At 40.4% G+C, this 19,522-nt stretch overlaps 2 protein-coding genes across 2 annotated transcripts in view; one reads left to right on the forward strand and one right to left on the reverse strand.

The window, feature by feature from the left end:
* LOC135415800 (cytosolic phospholipase A2 beta-like) overlaps window positions 1-16,203 on the forward strand; it is a 60,549-nt gene extending 44,346 nt beyond the window's left edge. Inside the window, exons 16-25 of the mRNA XM_064658117.1 lie at window positions 641-776; window positions 1,754-1,890; window positions 2,151-2,373; window positions 2,981-3,098; window positions 4,163-4,300; window positions 5,455-5,559; window positions 6,197-6,382; window positions 9,373-9,539; window positions 10,076-10,262; window positions 12,465-16,203. Of these exons, the coding sequence (XP_064514187.1) occupies window positions 641-776; window positions 1,754-1,890; window positions 2,151-2,373; window positions 2,981-3,098; window positions 4,163-4,300; window positions 5,455-5,559; window positions 6,197-6,382; window positions 9,373-9,539; window positions 10,076-10,262; window positions 12,465-12,703 (1,636 nt within the window). The 3' untranslated portion in view covers window positions 12,704-16,203. The remainder of the gene's footprint in view (window positions 1-640; window positions 777-1,753; window positions 1,891-2,150; window positions 2,374-2,980; window positions 3,099-4,162; window positions 4,301-5,454; window positions 5,560-6,196; window positions 6,383-9,372; window positions 9,540-10,075; window positions 10,263-12,464) is intronic.
* Window positions 13,930-19,522, reverse strand: part of SPTBN5 (spectrin beta, non-erythrocytic 5) — a 97,390-nt gene continuing 91,797 nt past the window's right edge. Inside the window, 8 exon segments of the mRNA XM_064658121.1 lie at window positions 13,930-14,196; window positions 14,198-14,242; window positions 14,829-14,964; window positions 15,422-15,507; window positions 15,688-15,779; window positions 16,200-16,286; window positions 17,819-17,890; window positions 18,709-19,317. Of these exon segments, the coding sequence (XP_064514191.1) occupies window positions 13,971-14,196; window positions 14,198-14,242; window positions 14,829-14,964; window positions 15,422-15,507; window positions 15,688-15,779; window positions 16,200-16,286; window positions 17,819-17,890; window positions 18,709-19,317 (1,353 nt within the window). The 3' untranslated portion in view covers window positions 13,930-13,970.

Genomic DNA, 19,522 nt, shown 5'->3' on the forward strand with positions numbered 1-19,522 from the left:
AAGACCGAGATTGAAGGCTTCTTCAAAAAGGACACAGGAAGAAGGCAGAGGGAAAAGGAAATTTGAAACAAGCAAAACATCCAGAGTCCATACATTACTCAAACAACACAGGTACTCTTAAGAAAATAAACTTGTGGTTCTGGTGATATCAGTAGAAAGAAGTATAAGCTAGGAAAGACAAAATGTTACATTGTAAAGTAATGAGTCAGACAACAAACAAACAAAAATTATTTTAATATCTTTATCATCACATTGTTTGTGTGTTAGAAATGCCCATGAAAGACCTTCTTAGGTGCAAGACACCCTTTGCTCAGAAATGATTTGAAGCATTAGTCCATAGAAAGGACTCAATTTACAAAGCTACTGAAAGACACAAAGCCACTGAAAGACACAAAGCCTTTCTCTTTTCATATCTGCTATCCTTAGCTGACAGTAAACCTTACACTGAAACATCAGACAATAAAGACACCACATAGAAGCAAACCAGTTGATTTCCTTGAAACTGGAAGATGCATTTCTGTTTAAATGTGAACAAGGAATCGTGATTTTTTATGATATTTAGTAGACTGAAGTTGCTGAAAATAAATCCATATGCATTTTAAACACCAATCCCATGCCTCTGGGTTTATTTATATTTCAGCACAGAAAAACTAGATGTGCGCTTCGGGTATGATCTGTGCCAAGAAGAGCAACAGTTCTTGCAAAAAAGGAAGAGAGTGGTGGCCGGTGCCCTGAAAAGGGTTCTTCATCTGAAAAGAGATCTACATGGACGCGAGGTCTGTGAATTGAAATCCAAGCATGGTGTGTGGGTCTGTTGAATTAAGATTAGCACAAGTCCCCACAAAATTTCTAGTAGATTTTGCATGTTGATAACATAGCCATAGATTTGATTGGCAGCAGAACAGAAGTTCTCAGTGTGACATACCCCCTACTCATGTAAAATTTCAACTCAGCTCTTCATGCCTCCATTCTTTTCAATGGGCCAAATTCCCAAGGACATAATATACCACACTTCAAAGCCAGAGTTTCAATGCTGCAATGCTGTGGGTCAGCAAGATATAGGATATTGTGTTAGATACAGCCTAGCCAGACAACCCAAACCAATAGGAAAACAGGAGTATTGGAAATTCACCTCGCATAGATATTTATTAAATTATTGTAATGTCCCTTCTTTAGGCTTACCTGTTTTTTTCTTTTCATTTTCAGAACACTTCTCACAAAAAGTCAAAATTGTTTGGGGTGAAGAAAGAACATTTTATAACAAGCTGAAGTATTTTAGTTGCCAAGGTCCAGGGTGAATTTTTAAGGGAAATTCTTTTTTCTTGTTGAAATTATATTTGTTGAAGGAAAAAAATGCTGTTGAAAAAATCATTTTGGGTTTTTTGAATTCTGCTAAGTTCAAAAAACTTCCTTATCCATTCTTAATTGCATTTACTGCAATTTTTTGTTATTTTTAATGAAATCATATCATTATCCATTAATAATCATTGCAATTCCAATTATAAAGAGCAAGGATAGGAAGGAGAGTTAAAATCATTGTGTATTGAAACTCATCCAAGCTTTGGGATTGAGAAAACCCACCGAGTATCTGGAGGTTAATTTAAAGAAGGTACTGGTAAAGACGGGCTAAATGTTGATTTAATTTCATTGTCCTCCAATGAAGTCTGCTGAGGAAATCCTATGAGCTGTAAATAGACTTCTCCAGGTACGCAAGGGAGTAGCTTTATGAGGATAATACTTATATTTTGAACAGGTCCCAGTAATAGCTGTTATGGCAACAGGCGGAGGTCTCAGAGCAATGTCAGCAATGTTCGGCCACCTCTTAGCTCTTCAGAAGCTAAATCTGTTGGACTGTGTTACCTATCTCACTGGGGCTTCTGGCTCAACATGGTGAGTATAGAAAATGAGGTTTGATTGGGAATGACTGTGACTACATTTCCACACAGTGAGAGAGATGCATCTCTTTTAAAGACTTACATTGTTAACAAGTGAACATGATTGCCTGGTGAAGCTCTTACTGTTGGTTCTCAAATATAACTTCAGTTTAGGCTTACCGATTCTCTTTGTTGATTAAAGTGATTGTGTAAATACAGCAATTTTCCAAAATCATCTAAATAAATGGTCGATTTTCTCACATTTCTGCTGCTTAGGACCCTAGCAGACCTGTATGAGCATGCTGACTGGTCACAGAAGTCTCTAGAGGAGCCACTTAAGGCAGTAAAAGAAAAAGTGACAAAATGCAAACTCAATCTTATGTCTATAGACCATCTGAAGTATTACCACAAGGAACTCACTGAAAGGGCAAAAGCAGGACATGTGTCATCTTTTACAACTCTGTGGTCGCTTGTTCAGGAAATGTTCTTACATGAACGGGTATGTACATGGTCCTGCCTAACAACTGAGAAACATCCACTCATTTTCTTTAGAGCTTTACTCTTTGAGAACATGATGTAACATGTGTAAGAAATTCAAAGAGACTGAGGCATGCCAGTGTGATTTGTAAACTATGACAGAGGATCTTGGAGCCAGGATTTTTCAGAGTAGATAATAGTTTGAAGGTGCCTCTGTACTAGGGTACCCAAAAGCTAGGAAATTCAGGAGGGAAACTTTCAGAAAGAGCTGAGAAATTCCTACACCTACCCTCCTGAAAAGTCAGATATTTTACAATCTGTTTATAATTTGACACTTAAGAGCTGGAGTAATCTGTCCTCATGTGAACATTAATCTCAGCCTTAGTAAAGATCTATGGGATGCAGACAATCAAGGCACTTAGATATTCTAATGAAGAAGCTACTAGGTATCAAAAAGACAACCAAGAAGGAAAGCTCAGGAACATGAAGGAAAAGGTCTCGTATTAAAATGTGACTCACAGATTCCTCTGTGTTGTAAAATATCTGTTATCAATCCATATACGGGTAAATTTTGTCAGTGTTATGCTATTCCAGAGGTTTACTGTGAATTTTTTTTTCTCATTGATTAGCCAAGAAAGTACAAACTCACAGACCAGCGCAGGGCATTGGAGCATGGACAAAACCCATTGCCTTTCTATGCAGTCCTCAATGTGAAAGACGAGAAGTGTGGTACTTTCAAATTTAGAGGTAAGTGTTTCTTCTGATTCTGGGTATGGACTAAAGAGAATTTGGAGGGAGGGTGTGTGTGGGGGTGTGTGTGTGTGTGTGTGTAGAAAAAAAGGGGAATACTCTGTTACTTGCCCTGATTCAGCAGTCATCTCTTAATAAAATGTTTGTCTTTTTGCAAACTACTGGGTTAGAAAGAGCAGATCTGCTGGGTAACATCCTCAGCCATAAGCAGGACACTTCTGAAATTCTGGGGTGAAATCCTAGAGACATTGGGTAGAAGTAAAAGTCCTACTACAGACACCGTGAGTGAGTGTGGGCAAATCATCTGATCTTTTTCTGCCTCAGTTCCACACCTATAAAATGGCTTTGATGCTTCCTTAGTTTGTAGAGGTGCTGGAAAATGTAATTGTCACTTCCCTAAATACTACACTGATAAAGGTATGAAAATGGAGTGGAGTATGATGCTGTGATATGACACCCTTTAAATGGACACAGGCCACATTAAAGAAAGGGTATTAAAATGAGAAGATTCTGGAAGGAAAAAGTAATTAGTGCTTCCATTAGGTTAGGTTTATAGCTACTGTTCTACTGCAATGCCTGTACAGGACAGCTTGAGTCAGGAAACTGCATGGCCATGCCCACACTGTGATACTTTCTAGTTTTGTGCTGATGTGTCTTCAGGCTGCTTTGTTATATCAAGTCGACTGGCAGGTTTGGGTTAGCTTTCGTGCCAGTTATTTCTTGCAGTTTAGATCACGTTTGCATGTTGTACACTTGATGCTCTTTAGATTTAGAGAGGCAAGTGGGATTCCAGAATCTTTATATAGAAATAGATATTTAAGCTTTTTAACCTAATGTTAGACTTTTTTCTGAGGGGAAAAAGCTAGATCCTTTTGTATGCAAATCATCTCTCAGTTTGTATGGAGGTCTATGGTACAGCTTGAATTAAAAAGCTGCGAATAGTACTGTGCTGCTGAGACAAGCAAGATCCATGGAGCTTGTGGATAGTTTTATCCACAGAGGAAGGTTTTGTTTTCTTACTTCTGTTACAGTAAACATGCCATGTGTCAATTCTTTTGTAGAGTGGGCAGATTTCTCTCCTTATGAGGTAGCCATACCAAAATATGGAGTCTCCATTCCTTCAGAATATTTTGACAGCAAGTTCTTCATGGGAAGGCGAGTGAAGAAGCTGCCAGAGTCTCGGATCTGCTATCTGGAAGGTGACCTAACAGTGCAATACAGTTAATCATGATATTAGCTAGCCACTGGCCTGTGTACAACACTCCTTGCCAAGTCTGCTCTAGTCTTGATTCAGTGTGCACTTCTGTACACTTCTGCTCTTTGTAAAGCTTCTTTCTTTCTGTCCTCTCTTTAAGCTGGGCAGATTTGGGAAAGTTGCAGCATGGTTCCCCTTACATTTTCTAAACCAAACAAGATAGTGGAAAAGGCAAGTTGAGGAAATAATAAGCCTTCCTTCCCTGAGCAGTCATCAACTCTTCAACTTCATAAACTATATTTCTAGAGAATGCATTACTGCGGTAGAATTGGAGGGATCTGAAAATAAAATGTCGTCTAAAACAATCCACAAAGGTGAGAGCCACCTGAGCTTTGTGGGTTGAGAATGATGTCACTAATCTTCTTTGCCCATAAGGATGAAGGAAGCCTTTTGAACTTTGAACAGCTACCTTGACTGGCCATTCTGCCAGTAAAGGTAAAGAAAAGGGTAAAAACAGCTAGTCAGAGGAACCCATCTATCCCAGGCAGATTTTAAATCCTTGCAAGAGTTTTAGTTTTCATACCAAAACCAGGGGTCCAGTGGAGACAAAAAATATATTTCTCTCACTGTGAAGTCTGCTAGAGGTTGAATTTGTTCCTCATATAAGTACCTGACATGGGGCTTAATGACAAAGAATAGTTCTTTTTTTTCCAAAAGCAGACTCACATACGGAGCCAATTCTATTTTGACCCTGGACCAGTTGTAGTCCACAGAAACAAAATGTGCCTGAAAGGAAGAAATGGGTCTTCGATCAATTTAAAGAATAAATTGGTTTAAAGAAGGCCCTGGTGCTTCACCATGCTTTTAAAGCCTGCTTCTCTCACAGCTACACAGTAAACACTCTAAAATATCATTTGGGTGATAAATACCTCTTGTTACTCTCTACTATGCAGTGAATGGTCTGTATGTAGTTCCCTCTTGAGAAAGAGCAGTGAAGTGCTGACACCATTATTTTTGAACTCTGTGAGACCTACTGCTTAAGCTGTGTTATGACAGGGTCTGTTTACGTGGGCCAATAATATGAGGCATGGATACTTGTAATAGTCAGTGGTTAACATGTGGTAGGGCAGTATTTTCACCATGTGATTTGGCTTGCAGGTCTTTGGACAAACATCTTTACCAGGAATTTGCTGGATGGCTTGTACTGGTCCTCAAATTCAAATGAGTTCTGGGAACGATGGGCACAAGATATGGTAGATATAGGTAAGAGTTTAAAAATCAGTATTTATTTTTGACCAGATAATACTTCCTATTCAGGAGAAGCTTAGGAAAGGTACACTGTTGATGCTGTTTGTGAATAATCTCACATGTTCACTCTAAATTGCATGTTGTGTGCCTCACTGTGGGTCTTCCAGAATAATTTTAATCCGTATCAGAATGATCACTACGTTATGTTTTCTTTCTTTTCTTTTTCCCTCCCCTGCCCTCCTCTGCCCTCCCCTGCCCTGCCCTGCCCCTTCCCTTCTTTTCTTTTCCCCAGAGCCACACTTCATGCTAGTTACAAATGTTTTTCATTTCAAAATTCCTCCTGGTCTGTTATATGGCTCTGCCCATGACTGCAAATGAGAAGGGTGGCTTTTACTTGTGGACAAAAGTACAAAGCCAGTATGTCATTTGAAAGAGTAAAAGACAAAAGCTGTGGTTGCTTTATAGAAAACCAAATATCTCTTTGTTTAAATGATATGGGTCATGTGCACGTGTTTTCCAGCAGCCTGCAAGAAACAGAGAGAAGAGGGACCCACAGAAAGAAAAGAAGGACAGCTAGCCAGTAAATGGGCCTGGCAGAACAGGTTGCTGATTTTTTTTTTCCCTTTATTTCATAGTTTCTTCTCTATTTCAGAAAAACATTCCCCTGAGGATGATATCACTGTCATCGAGCCTCCATCCTGTTTGTCAGGGAAGTTGTATGAAATGTTTCAGGACATTATGACCAAGCGCCCACTACTGGGAAAGTCTCATAACTTCCTGAGAGGCTTAGAATTTCATAAGGATTATATACATCAGAAAAAATTTATTGAATGGAAAGGTAACTGCAACAAAGAGTTAGCTGCATTGTGCAGGTAACATCTCAGATTTTTTTTTTTTTAAACTTTGGAAAACTCACATTTAGAGATATTTTTTTCAGGGTTTGGAAATCTGTTGAGGTAGAACTATGTTCACAGTGTCTGTTGCTTTAGGGTAACAGGCTAAAATGAACTAGTCCATGGGCTGCTCTTTCCCTGCTGGAAGATATCTGTAATTTGTGTCAAACCATGCTCTTCTACAGAAAGTTCATCACTCTGCATAGGTACAGTAGTCCAAAGATTCATGAAGGGCAGAATCTTTTGAAGTCAAGAAACAAAGGTAACACCAGAAGCATAAAATAGCAGGTTATTATGTGGATCAGATGAAGGAAAGGACTGGTTGCAAGCCTGTGGTTGCCCATATGTCTGGTATTTCTGCCTGATAATTTATCCATCCAGAGACCTCTCTTTAACCCCTCAGAAACAGAAGTACCAAGATCCTGCTACAGAAAGTTGAAATCACATAGGGTTAGACTGTATGTATTAAACAAACAGAATATGTAGACTTGATGTATAAATGGCAAGCAATTTTCTATGGTCTGTGCTCTGCAGGAAGGCAAAGTAAACAGTCATAATAGTTTTACCTCAAAATCTATGAAACAATCTGTGAAATGATAGCAAGGTGATGGAGCTGAGGTTTTGTGGATCAGAAACCTTCCTATAATCCCACCACCCTCATTTATTCCATGAATAAATGTGGGAAGTAGTGTGGGAGGACTCCACATTATCAAGGTTAATCCGACTTCAGCAAGAAAGTATGCGTTCTCTGAGTCTTTCTCTTTGGCAACTTGTGTTTTCTTTCCCCTCTTTTATGCAAGATACAGTATGTTTTGTCCCTCTCTGCCATTGCTACATGGTTTGCTGACAATGGCAAGACATGGTGGTGCTTTTTTTGGATTAAGGCAAAGCTCACAGTGTGCTATCTGCTTTCAAAATGTTCAGTAAGCAAAAAGTCAGTGTCCTGAAAGAGTCTGCTCTTAGAAAGTAAATGAGAGAAGGAGAAAACAAGTAGCATAAGAAGGGTGGGTGAGAGAAGGAGCAAGCAAGTAGCTTAAGAAGGTGGATGAAGGATGAAATTGTCAGTCAGTAAATGTTAAAAAAAAGCTTTCCTTACATTTGCTGATTACCAGTTTTAAAGACAAATGGGTAGAAGCAGATTTCAAGGAGGATTTTGTGGAAGCGAGCATAGGAACACTAAAGACTATCTCAGGATAGACAATCTACAGATAAAGTAAAATATATGGAAAACATGAAGTCTGGAGAGGGAAAAGGGAAACTGAAAGTCTGGAGTGGGAAAATTAGCAGATTTTCTATCTTCTTTTGGTTGCCTGCACAAGACCAAGCTAAACCCTAGGAGCAGGATGTCAGGTCTGTGAACAGAATTGATAGTCTTGTGGTAGGTGAAGTCTCCAGAATATAACTTTGTTTTAAAGGCTTCCCTACATCTGAGGTTATCTGACAGATTAAAACAAAATTTTAAATGTCTGATTTTCCTGGTGAGATATTTCAGAACTAATACCATGGAATTAGTGTAATGCGTTTACAGTAGGGTTCATGCTTTCAAGGGAATTCCTGAGACAGGACTTCTTTAAAGAAAGTCTTTATTTGCATGTGGGATGGAAGAAGAGATTCTCACAAGAAAATGCCTTCTTGTAGTTCACATGTCCAGCCATGAATAAATGCTGCATATTTCCACCTCTGTGATAAGAAAAGGAGGGTAATGTAATTTCAACTAAAAATTTTCACTGGGCCAAAGACAAGTAAAAAGCTCTGTTTCTTTTGTGAGGGACTGCAAGCAAATGTCTCTCATGACAGCAGAATCTGTGAATTCTTAGCAACCTTGAATGCTAAAGTAAGCACATTTTGTAAAGACCTGACAGTGAGGAAATGGAAAAATTATGAGTTATTACTTCAAACTGCTGTGAAACATTCCAGGCTATGGAACAAGCTAGTTACTCTGTACAGTTTAAATTAACACTACAGAATGAGGCCAAGGAAGCAGAGAGGTTGAATGAATTAAATGCTGCAGTATTTTTGTGATCAAGAGTTTCTTAAAATGCCTAAACACAATAATTTAAGGCTCAAGTGTTCTGCTCTGGGCTTTCTACCTCATTCTGTGAACTTGAGGGACACCCTTAACCCATTATTTTGATACTTAAAACCATGGCAAAATGTTTCGTGTTTCATGGGACTAGAAGAGTACTAGGGGAACAATAGAGGACTTGCTGTCTACAGGGCAAGTTGGTGAGGTTGCTAGCATAGAAATAAGAGTCCAACTATCAGAAACTGGCTTTAGATCTCAACTTACCAGTTGGTATAATCCCCTTTTGGCTCTTTTTGGCATTAATGTGAGGTTTAATTAATTCAAGCAGTATTTTAAACTGTTGGTAGGGGATACTGTGTGCATGATGTGGTATTTTTTTGCAGATAATTTATATGAGATCACTGAAAGCAGGTTGAAGTCAGATTTTTCAACATGGGAGAGGAGCCTAACCCTGAGAATACAAAAGCAAAAAAAGAGCAATGCAAAAATGCAGTGATGTATTGCATTTGTTAGCTGTGTTGCTACACTGTGAAATTGTTTTTGTTGTTTACATTTTTCCCAGTTCTTAGGGGGAAAAAATCTGTTGAAGTCTGTATTCTGTGAAAAATGACTCCCCAGAGCAGCTGTGAGGTCAGTGGAGTCTGTGTATCACCTGTCCTCTTCCTGGCTGCCTCATGGCCTGCCTTTGTGAGTGTGTCTGGGAGAGTGTGGTAACAGGCCAGATGGGCCCAGATGTGCAGTCTAAAGGGCATGCTTCTGAGACCATGTTTGTGGGCTTGCGTTATGGAGGGAGGTGACCCTGGTCTTGAGGGCAACCAAGAGGCAGCTCTTAACATGTAGCACAGACAGAATTACTCACTCCTCCTTTCCTAACAGTGCAGCCCTAACTATATTCAAAATGTTTTTCAGACACTGTACTGGACGCTTTCCCTAACAATCTGACACCGCTGCAGAAATATCTTTGTCTGATAGATGTTGGCTATTTCATCAACACCAGTGGTGCAGCACTTTTCAAGCCAGAGAGGAATGTAGATGTCATTATATCCCTTGATTATGGTTTGGGGAGTGTGTTCAAGGTGAGAAGATTAACTTACTCTGTTCTTTACAGTTATGGTAAAACTATTCTTATCTTATTAAAACTTTTAAGTAAGTGGTTCTCTAAATCTTGATCATATATTCAAGACCAAACCAGTCACTGTATCTTGGAGGAGGAAAGAAACTTACTTCAAGAACAGAACTGTAGAAACTGTTAGGCTCTTTTCTCTATAGTGAATTACAGCATACACTTCCTAGGATCCTCAGGGAATTGCAGTAACAATTGTTTGCTGGAGACATGCCCTTGATCTCTCCTGGTCTGTCATGACAAATTCTAAATGTGGTTTTGGATCATTCTCTTCAGCTTGTAAAAAGTGTTATAAACTGATAAGAGGCATCATCTGACTTGTGGTGAATGGTGGCCAAAAGTAGGGTTGTACTGCAGCTGCTCTGGACTACACATTCATTTCAGAGTGATTCTAGGGAATGAGTTAAGATGCCATAGTATTTCTAGGATACATGAGTAAACCTGATTCTTGGCTTAGAGCTTTAACTCCGTGACATTCTGTGTCCACAGCAATTAGAGATGACGTACAAATATTGCAAGATACAAAATATCCCGTTCCCCAAAGTGGAGTTAAGTGAAGAAGAAAAGAAGAACCCAAAGGAATGTTATGTCTTTTCGGATGCCGAGGACCCCAGAGCACCCATAGTAATCCATTTCCCCCTGGTGAATGACACGTTTAAGGAATTCAAGGAGCCAGGTAAATTCAGTCAACAAAACTATGTACTGTGCTCTACCCCTGGTATGTTTCCACTGATGACAGGCAGAAGAGCAACCTCTGTACACCTGCTGGTCATTCTCCACTTGCAAAGTATGGAGGACACAATCCCAAGGCAACTCAGTGCCACACTGTGTTGGAAAGCATTGCCAAGAGTGGGTGGGTCTTCAGTTTTGTGAAAAACAAAACAAAACAAAAAATAACCCAGCCCCTGGAAAGCATCTGAATGTTTAATGAATGCAAGAGCAGGCAAAATGCCAAGCTTGCTGCAGTGCTCTGCCAGTGCACTCACAGGCTGCAGCTGCATGGCCGGCTGGACCTGGGGCCTCCTCTCTGGCCCTGTTGCTGTGGTTGGAAGAGAGGACCATGAACCGCTTGTAGTGATCACCTACTTGCACCCAGCTCAGGAGCAGGTGAAATGGCTGCCTGTAGAGAGGGGATGTGGTGCTCTGTCTGGCCCAGTTATTAATGCAAGTAGTCCAGAATTGGTGGAGGCAGAAAGGCAAAATTCCAAAATTCTGTTGTGTTTATAAGTAGGACCACAGCAGAATGGGTGTCTCTGAGGCAGCATTTGGAGAAGGGTAGGAACAGCAGCAAAACATTTTAAGTAGAGGTCCTTTCTGCTCTGCTATTCACCGATGCTCAGTGAATATGTGCAGTAAGAGCTAACCAAGAAAACCACATTTAGAAACTCTATGGATGAAAAGAGGAAATACCCTGTAGGCTTGTTCAGTGGTTGGAGATGGTCTAGATGGCAATGTGTGGTGAGATCTGGTCATTGAGCAGTGGCTGGCAGGTAAAGAAGGTGAGGTTTTTGGAATCTCTCTGAATGAAAGATAGATGAGATGATGCAGAGCAAAGCAGCTGCTGCAGCTTCTCAGTGCTCCAGGCACAAATTGGTGAGCTATGACGCTCACTTGCATGTCTCTAGCAGTTGGTGATTCATCCATCAAGCTGACAACTAGCAACTGATGTGGGTAGTTGGGGGAGGAAGGTCCTTGGCAACCTGGTTTTGTGGATTTCAATTTTAACAGTGGAGCTTTTTGTTTCTAGGCGGATGAGAGACACCTTGTGGAATGTGGGTACTTTTTTCTTGTTTTTAACTATTTAAATTCCAAAGAGACTCAATTTGTGAAGTGCCCATTTACAATGCAAGTATTATAGACTGTGCTTTTGTGTGCTTGAGGCAGATGCAGCTTTATATGGATGTGGGTAACACAGATAATATCTCTCTGAATATTGGGAGGCTCAATAAAGCAACACTGGATATTTTAATACAGCCACTTTTAGTGACAGCGTGTGCCCAGGAACCTGATATCACGCTGCCCTGAAACCACTAGGTTAGACTAAAACCTGCTATTTCTCAAGCAAAATTCATGTCAGTTCATGAGCTTCTGGTTGACATCATAAGGAATATCTCAGCAGTCTTTGTAGTCCTGGTGACAGTCCTCTCACATTACATTTGTGTTTTGGGCATATTTGGTTCAGACTTCAAGGAGATAGGCAAAAAAAACCCAGCAAGAAATGTAGCTAAATTTTTGTAGAAACATAAATATGAGACTGCAGAAGTCCCTGGTGCAAAAATATTGGCCTAACAGGGATTATGGATGTTGCCAGTTCCAAGAGGCTGAGTTAACTCAAGGCCAAGCTGGAGTTTGCTAAGAGTCTGATGTGGGGTCCTCTGGTCCATCTGTACCTACGCACTCTGCAACAGGCAGTGCTATGTGGTTAGCATCACAAGGCCTCCTTGTATGTACTCACTCTAGCTGGCAAATGTGCACTTGTCACCTGTCACTGTTAACTGAGGGGTGATCATGGATTTTGAAAGGTGTTCCAGGTGTGTGTCTTGTCTGAGAGTCAGACTGACGGGGTTTGGGAAAGGATGTGGACCCATGGGCACACTGCCAGGAATAACTGTCTGCAGGGGCAGGATAAGGAGGAATGTAAGGATTTGTGCCAGCTCTGCTGAGGGACTTCCAGGATGGAGCCTTAGCAGGAGGGGAGGGAGGAGTACCTGGGAAAACTGACCAGGAATGACTCTTTCAAATTGTGGGGTGGGTTTGTAGTAACTCCTGGGGGTTGTTTTTAACAGTGGGTTCTGCCAAGTAGATCAGTCCCTTACAATACCGTGTATTTAGTACTCCAGATTCAGCTCACTGTGGTGGTTTTTGTCTTACTCTGCAGGGGTAAAGCGTGGTCACTCCGAGATGGAAGAAGGCAAAGTAAATCTGGAGAACAGCTGCTCACCCTACTACCTCATTAGGCTAATCTACTCCTCTGAAAATTTTGATAAACTCGTGAACCTGAGCAAATACAACATCCTCAATAACAAAGACATGCTCCTCCAGGCAATCCAGAGTGCTGTAGAACGGAAGAGAAGCAGCAGGACTGGGAATGTCTCCAGCTACTCTGGATACCCCTAGGCTGGGTTTTTGCACTGTTTCCTACTGAAGGCTATGGCAGCACATTGGAACACATCACAGTCACATTGTGACACATCACAGTGTTCTTTATTTGCAGAAAACTGAGGAAACCTGTACATTTCTCATCTTGCCTTGTTCAAGCTCCTAGCTTTCAAAAGGGTTTATTTAATCTTATTCCCCCATGTTTTCAGCCCACAAGAGCCTCACACTGTGGTCTTGTTAAGAAATTAAGGTCCTGGTTAGCAGAGACCTCTCAGGATCTCCCTGATGTTATATGATATGGTGGTGCTAGATAGTTTCTTGTATGTGCCTGTCCTTTCAACCCTGAGCCCATTATTGATGTCTTTTCAATGCTTCATTACAAACCAAGTCTTGGCCATTTGCATTCAGTAATGTCCAGATTTTCAGATAGGCTGAGCAACTAGAATTTGCACTGAATTGGTGGGCTCAGCTTTGAAGTCAGGCCAAAGAATCATGCATATATATGTGAACAATGTCCAAACTGCAACGTGGACAGTCACGTTCTGTCTGGCCAATTCCCCTTGCTGATTTAGAAGTTACTCCTTTTTTTTCTGCAAGAGTTTGACACAGAAACGCTGCTCCAAATGCCACAAAAGGGGCAGTTACATTTCAAGGAGAGATGATGTTAGCTGCAGTGAGTGTCATAGAGTGTCAAGTGGCTTGATGGTGTGGCAGGAGGACCTGGAGTTTCCCATTACTTTCATGTGCTCCTTGCTAACCTGCATTTCCTCTCCTTTTACACTGAAAGAGTGGTTGTTCATGCCTTATTTTAGATTCAGATTCCATTAAAAATGAGTAACACTGCAGGACTTTTCTTATTCCTGATAACTTCATCCAGAAAGAATTGGCAAATAGGGAATTTTTGATTAATGTGTTGTAAAAAGGCAAGACTGTGGAGACTACAAAACACTGCAGGAAGTATTTAGCAAACATTACCTTTGGGTGCACAGACCACCGAAGCCTCTTAAATCTAATCTGTTGGTATCTGCAAATCCACTCGCAGGTGGCTGTAGTTCAATCACAGCTTGCACCTCATGCTCTGTTAGGTGCTCCCCACTCCTGTCTTGCAGAGTCATTCCCCTTGAGCTGTCTGGCTTAAAGGTGCCTCTGCTCTTCCCTGAGGTAACTCAGAGTAGATATCACTTGTGTGGTATGCTGAATGACAGAGTTGTCGTACACATAAAAGTATACCAGATGCAGTCCTGTTTAATTGTATTTAAAGATTTTATGAGATTTAATACATAATTTAAAAAGTTTCAAGGGACTCGATTACCTTAAAACAAATCCATACATTTCCAGAGGGCTGAGTTAAGATATAATGATCTGGTATTCCTTGAGGCAAATATAATTTTTCTCTTCCTGCTTCTAGTAGAGATGGAAGCAGTTTTGTTTTATTTCCACTTAGTTCTAGACTTAGGGTGGTGATGGAGGCTTGTGTCCCTGCAGTCTCATCTTCCTTAAAATCTGGAAAATTCTGCAGACTTCCTCTCCGCTTTGATTTTGAAGGATGGTGTTCTCCTATCAACAACAAGCATCACCAGAAAATCAGGTACAATCTAGAGTAGTTTAAATCACTCTGTATATATAAGAACTTGCTAGGCATCTAGCTCAGCAGCAAAAGTCTGCCTGGTAGCAGGACTAGGATCTCACATCATAGTCTGCAAGTTTTTTACAGTCTCCAAATGCAACAGAAAGTGATTTACACAAACCAAATTTCTGAATTTGGCTATGGCTATGTTTTCCATGTCTGTGTCTCCCCTGAGCCTCCTTTTCTCCAGGTAAACAATCCCAGCTCGCTCAGAGGCTCCTTGTAAGACTTTTTCCTCTAGACCTTTCACCAGCTTTGTTGTCCTTCTTTGGATATGCTCCAGCTTTCTTGAAGTGAGGGGCCTAGAACTGAACACAGGACTCAAGGTGTGACCTCACCACTGCCAAGTACAGTGGATGATCACAGCCCTAGTCCTGCTGGCCACACTATTTCTGTGACATTAGTGACAGAGGAGTAGGACTTTTTGACCTCAGGGCAGTCTCTCTTTGTAGGTGACTGCTACCTGAGCACAAACAGCGCTGACATCTGTTCAGCTTTGTGGCACAGAACCCATACCTCACGAGTGAGCTTTTGCTGGTCAGTCTTTCAGCAGAGTCCCTGTCTGTAAAGTCCCACAGTCTTTTCTGGGAGGTCTCTCTATTTGGAGTGAAAGGCTGCACCATCACTGTGGAATGTGATCTGTTACTGTTTCCTGCAAGGTCAAAAATATGCACAAATAAAAACCTTCTGAAGTAGCATTAGAGGCAGAGTTTGCCTTGTCTGAGTCCATAACAATTTTCTCTGTTCTTTGACTTCCTTTCCAGTAAGCCACTGCTTAGAGAAGTGTCCAGAAAGAGATTTAGATTCAGCAGAAAAGCTGTTGATCAGGATCCAAGGCAGCTCCTTAATAAAATACAATCCTTGGGCGAGGTTTGGAAATAACCTGATGTTGGCCACAGTACAACTGGAAGGCTGCTTTGCAAGTCACCCTGGGCATTCTCCTGCCAGGTCACTACATCACAAGGTGGCAGGTGACCTGTGTACTGCTGTCTAACAGAGGCAAAAAGGACAGCTCAAAATGCGCTGAACTAAGGACACTTTCTCATTCTCTTTCTTTCATCATCACTTGCTAAAAACACAGCTCATTCTTGAAGGAAGTGAGAATGTACCTATATTATTCTGTAGTGATTGTAGCCAGTCCTCCATCAGTGTCTGAGAAGGTGCTGCAAAGTAATACTCTGCCCCATCTCTCAACCTGTAAATGAGGATAGAAGGTGAATTCTAGTTAGTTTCGCCTTATACCTTCTGTCTGGGTGAGTGTAAGACGTATCAGTTATGCCTCTGAGCAACATACAGTCTTAGGTGACTGTAGGCAAATGTAACTGTACAGGTAGCTGTGTAGCTTTTCATTTGCACACTTCTCCACAAGACTTACCGCAACATGAAGCTGTTCTCTTTCCTGGTGTAATTTGTTAGCTTCTCACATTTGGAGCCTGCAATACTGAGGGAGAGGAGTGTGGATATGTTCTGAAGGGGGATAAAATAAAAACAAAATGTCTTCTGCATCTGTTCTGCTAGGATTCAATTCCATACCAACCTGCAGGCTAACTAGACACCCATATTTTTATGCCACTAACTTTATAACTAGGATCACTGAATAGAAAGAACTACAGAGGAACAATGGATGATTGCATTGTATCTTGAAAGTGAATCTTGCATAAGATACTTCTTTTAAGGAATATCCTTGAAAATTTATGAAAACTTATTATTCTGTTTTATAGTTGGTATCAGTTGAATAATTGCTGAATTTTCATTCAGCTGACATTTGAAAGAGAACTGATTACCCCTTACCCAAACCAAAGCAAGTGTTTTTAAATGCAATCTTTTAAATGCACTTTTACATAGGTAGACAGAGAGATTGCTAGAAAGAGTCAAAAACTGAATTACCTTAGATGCTTCTTTTTCATCATTATAGAAATCAAGCTTTAATCCATCAAGTTTTACATAGAAGGATTTCCAAGACCTCGAACCTGGCTACATGAATAGAAATGGTAATAAAATTCAGTCATTAATTATATATTTTATAGGGGTAGTGAAATCTTTCATATGCAACTTCCCCAAGAAGCCAGGAGCTGTCCATATTATGATCACAGAAGTTCTCTTAGTCATTATTATCTCCTAGAAGAGCAGAACCTACTATAGTTTCTGGTGAGGGTGATTCAAGAAGGGCTCTCTATGAGTCAGGACTGAACAAATGACATAACCTGGCTCAAGCAAGCTCGGTATACCATCTTGGCCAGCAACATCTTTGAAGGTGGATAATCAAAGTTATGTCTAATTTTTGGCCACTAAAATTTTTTCCTAGCTGGAACACCAGCCCCTGCCTGCTGGTCACAGGCTAGTTTTGTCAAGTGTGTGGTTTCAACCTAATGTGGCTGCTGAACTCTTCTTAATTTCTTAAACTAACTCCAGTGGAATGCTACTGAACAATGTGCAAAAGCCAACCCCAAGTATGTATTACTGTAAGGTTTTAGTTTAGTGCCATGAGACTCTTCTGGATGAAGGATCCTATTACTTTTGTATATTCATATTTTGTTATGTCAGTGAATCAAGTTGACAATTTGGTAATTCAGAGAAAAGGAAAGAAAAAGTTCTGAGGAACGTAAGTCATATTTTTTTTTTGTTTGGTAATATGGAAGTTTGGTATCACTGCAAACTAAATTCTATATATACAGAAGAAAAACTAAATTTCTCTTCCCGAAGATGGAGTCCACACCAGATTCAGTTTTTAGAAGAGGTCTTTCAAGTTAAAAAATTTGGGGGAAATAATCTATGGGACAAATAATCCAAGACAACTTTATGTGCAAGACCTCAGGAAACACTGAGATGTCTACAGATTGGTGGTGAATATTAGAAAATTTCCTGCCCTGTTGTGATCATTAGGCTTCTGACCTGAAGTGGTATTATTTCCCAGGATAAGAATTTAGATTTCAGTTTCATTCAAATCCAGATTTAAGAAACCAATTCTTCAAAGATAAACAGAACTTTAATTCTCTTCTAGCACAGTTAGAAATTATAAGTATTGGGAGCATGGGACTGAGGGCTTCCATTGCCAACAAACTATCACATGCTGTTATAGGATCATGAAGCTTTAGGTTTTTTGGGGTGTGGGTTTTTTTTTTACTTTTTGGTCTTGATGTTTTTTGGTTTTGGTTTGGTTTTTTTTTTTAATATTGGTGGGGTTTTTTTCCAATTCAGTTGATATACTGAAACCTGTGTTTATAACTAGGAAATGTAGTTAACATGTTCATACAGCCTAGGCTCTGGTTCATACATCCATTAAATGTATGACTCCCATGTCAGGCAAAAATTACATCGTCTCTTAAGGACTTGATCAGGTACTGCCAAAGTCAGTGGACACTTCCTAATACATTTTAGGATAACTGAAGCAAACCCCTAGTACTGAGCTCCTCTTCAGCAGGGGATTATCCTGAAGAAATCTGAGCAGGTCTGGACTATAATCCAAGGAAAATGAAATAACCCAGAGTGATGGCATTTGTTTCTACCTGTTGTCTTCCTGGAAGGACCTGGTCTCTCTTCTCTAAGAAACCCTCCATGTTCTGGAGACTTGCAGAAACCTGAGACACACAAGAACATTGCTACTTAACTTTAAAATGGCCCTTAAGCATACATTAAAATTTCTGAAGGTCTTTTTTAGATAAATTCCATGCAAAGAAACTAATCTGTGCTTCCTCTAGCCTTTACATTAACAGCACAGCTAGAAATCCTTACTATGTTGCAATCATATCTGATATACTGCCTAAATGAAGAGAATTCACATCCTTCTAGAGCAATTTGCTTATGAAATTTGCTCTATCATATTGTGTTAATTAATATTATTTTTATATTATTAACTACATTTTACAACTTAAATGGTTCAAGTTATTCATACCACCTCTATAAATACTGAGTTACACCAATGTATAGTGTTGTACTGGTACACTTGGGTATGTGACAAACACATTCCTCTCAGAGTACAGGAGTACAGGAGTGATGAGTTAACAGTGTGTTTCCTGCCTGGGTGAGCAGGAATTGTTGGTTCTAGTCTTGCACAAGTCAGGTCTTTGGCAAGTGTGCCATTTAGTCCCGCCTCTCTCTGACTTCTAAACTCAGTGGACATTAAGCACTGCTACCTCACATAGAGGGTGGAGGTAAATCTGCAGTCTCGCCTCTTTGTGAGACAGCATCTCCTGGCTGTTTTTAGGTGCTCTGCTGAGTATTCAGCAGCCGGAATAACCTCAAGTTTGGGAAAGAAAAACAGAAACCAATATAGTTGTTAAGACCTAGTCTATAAAGCTGAGCAAATTAAAAATGGTTTTAAGCTTTACATAGCTGCTTAAGTCAACTGTCATTGTGGAAAGTGTTTCAATTGCAAAGGCACATTCTGTGGGCTTACCGAAGACGTATTCTCTGGTCTCTCCCGAGAGGAGTTAGACAGCAGTAAGTTTGGTGATATATCTAGGGACCTTTGTCCAGGCTCGGGTGGTGTTGCCATTAGTTTGGAGATAGAGGAGCCTATAGCACCTTTTTCCTGAGGAGACAGGTGGTCTGTGGCACGAGATTCTGACAAACTGCTACTGTGTTGCTGGTTTATAGGAGTAGGAGAGAAAGGAGAGCTTAAAGAACCGTGACTTTCCAAAGAACTAGCTTGTGGACCCACCATCTTTGGTGTAGGTGGAGGGATAATCTCACTGAGCCTTGTTTCAGCTTTCATTTCTGTTTTTTTGCTGCTCAGCACTTCAGGGACATCCTCAGCAATGACTTGTTGGAACCTTGTTGGAGATTTTTCAACAGGGGAGAAAATAGTTTCAAGTGGGGCCCTCCAGGACAGGCTGGGTGAGGGCACAGATGGCAGTGGCATTGTGCTCTTTATCTCTGTCACTTTTGGTGGTGTATTCCTTCTGTCAGATGTTTTTCTTTTCAGAGAGGGAACGCGTACAACTTTGCCTTTATCCTTACGCTCACTGTCTTCTGTGTCCACTTGTTTCACAAGATTCATTTCTCTCTGTAGGACAGAAGTATTACATTTTTAAAATTACCTTCATTGCACTTACGGATACTTACCTAAGATTTTTATTATTTTAAGCAGGAATAGTTTTTCAAATACACTGTCACCTGGCATTGAATTTTAAGGCCTGTTCCTCTGTTGGCATTCTTAGAGCTAGATCTGAACTTAATTGCTATGTGCTAAGCATTATTTTGTTATCCAA

Source organism: Pseudopipra pipra, chromosome 6 (genome assembly GCF_036250125.1).
Source record: "Pseudopipra pipra isolate bDixPip1 chromosome 6, bDixPip1.hap1, whole genome shotgun sequence".
NCBI classification, from domain to species: Eukaryota; Metazoa; Chordata; class Aves; order Passeriformes; family Pipridae; genus Pseudopipra; species Pseudopipra pipra.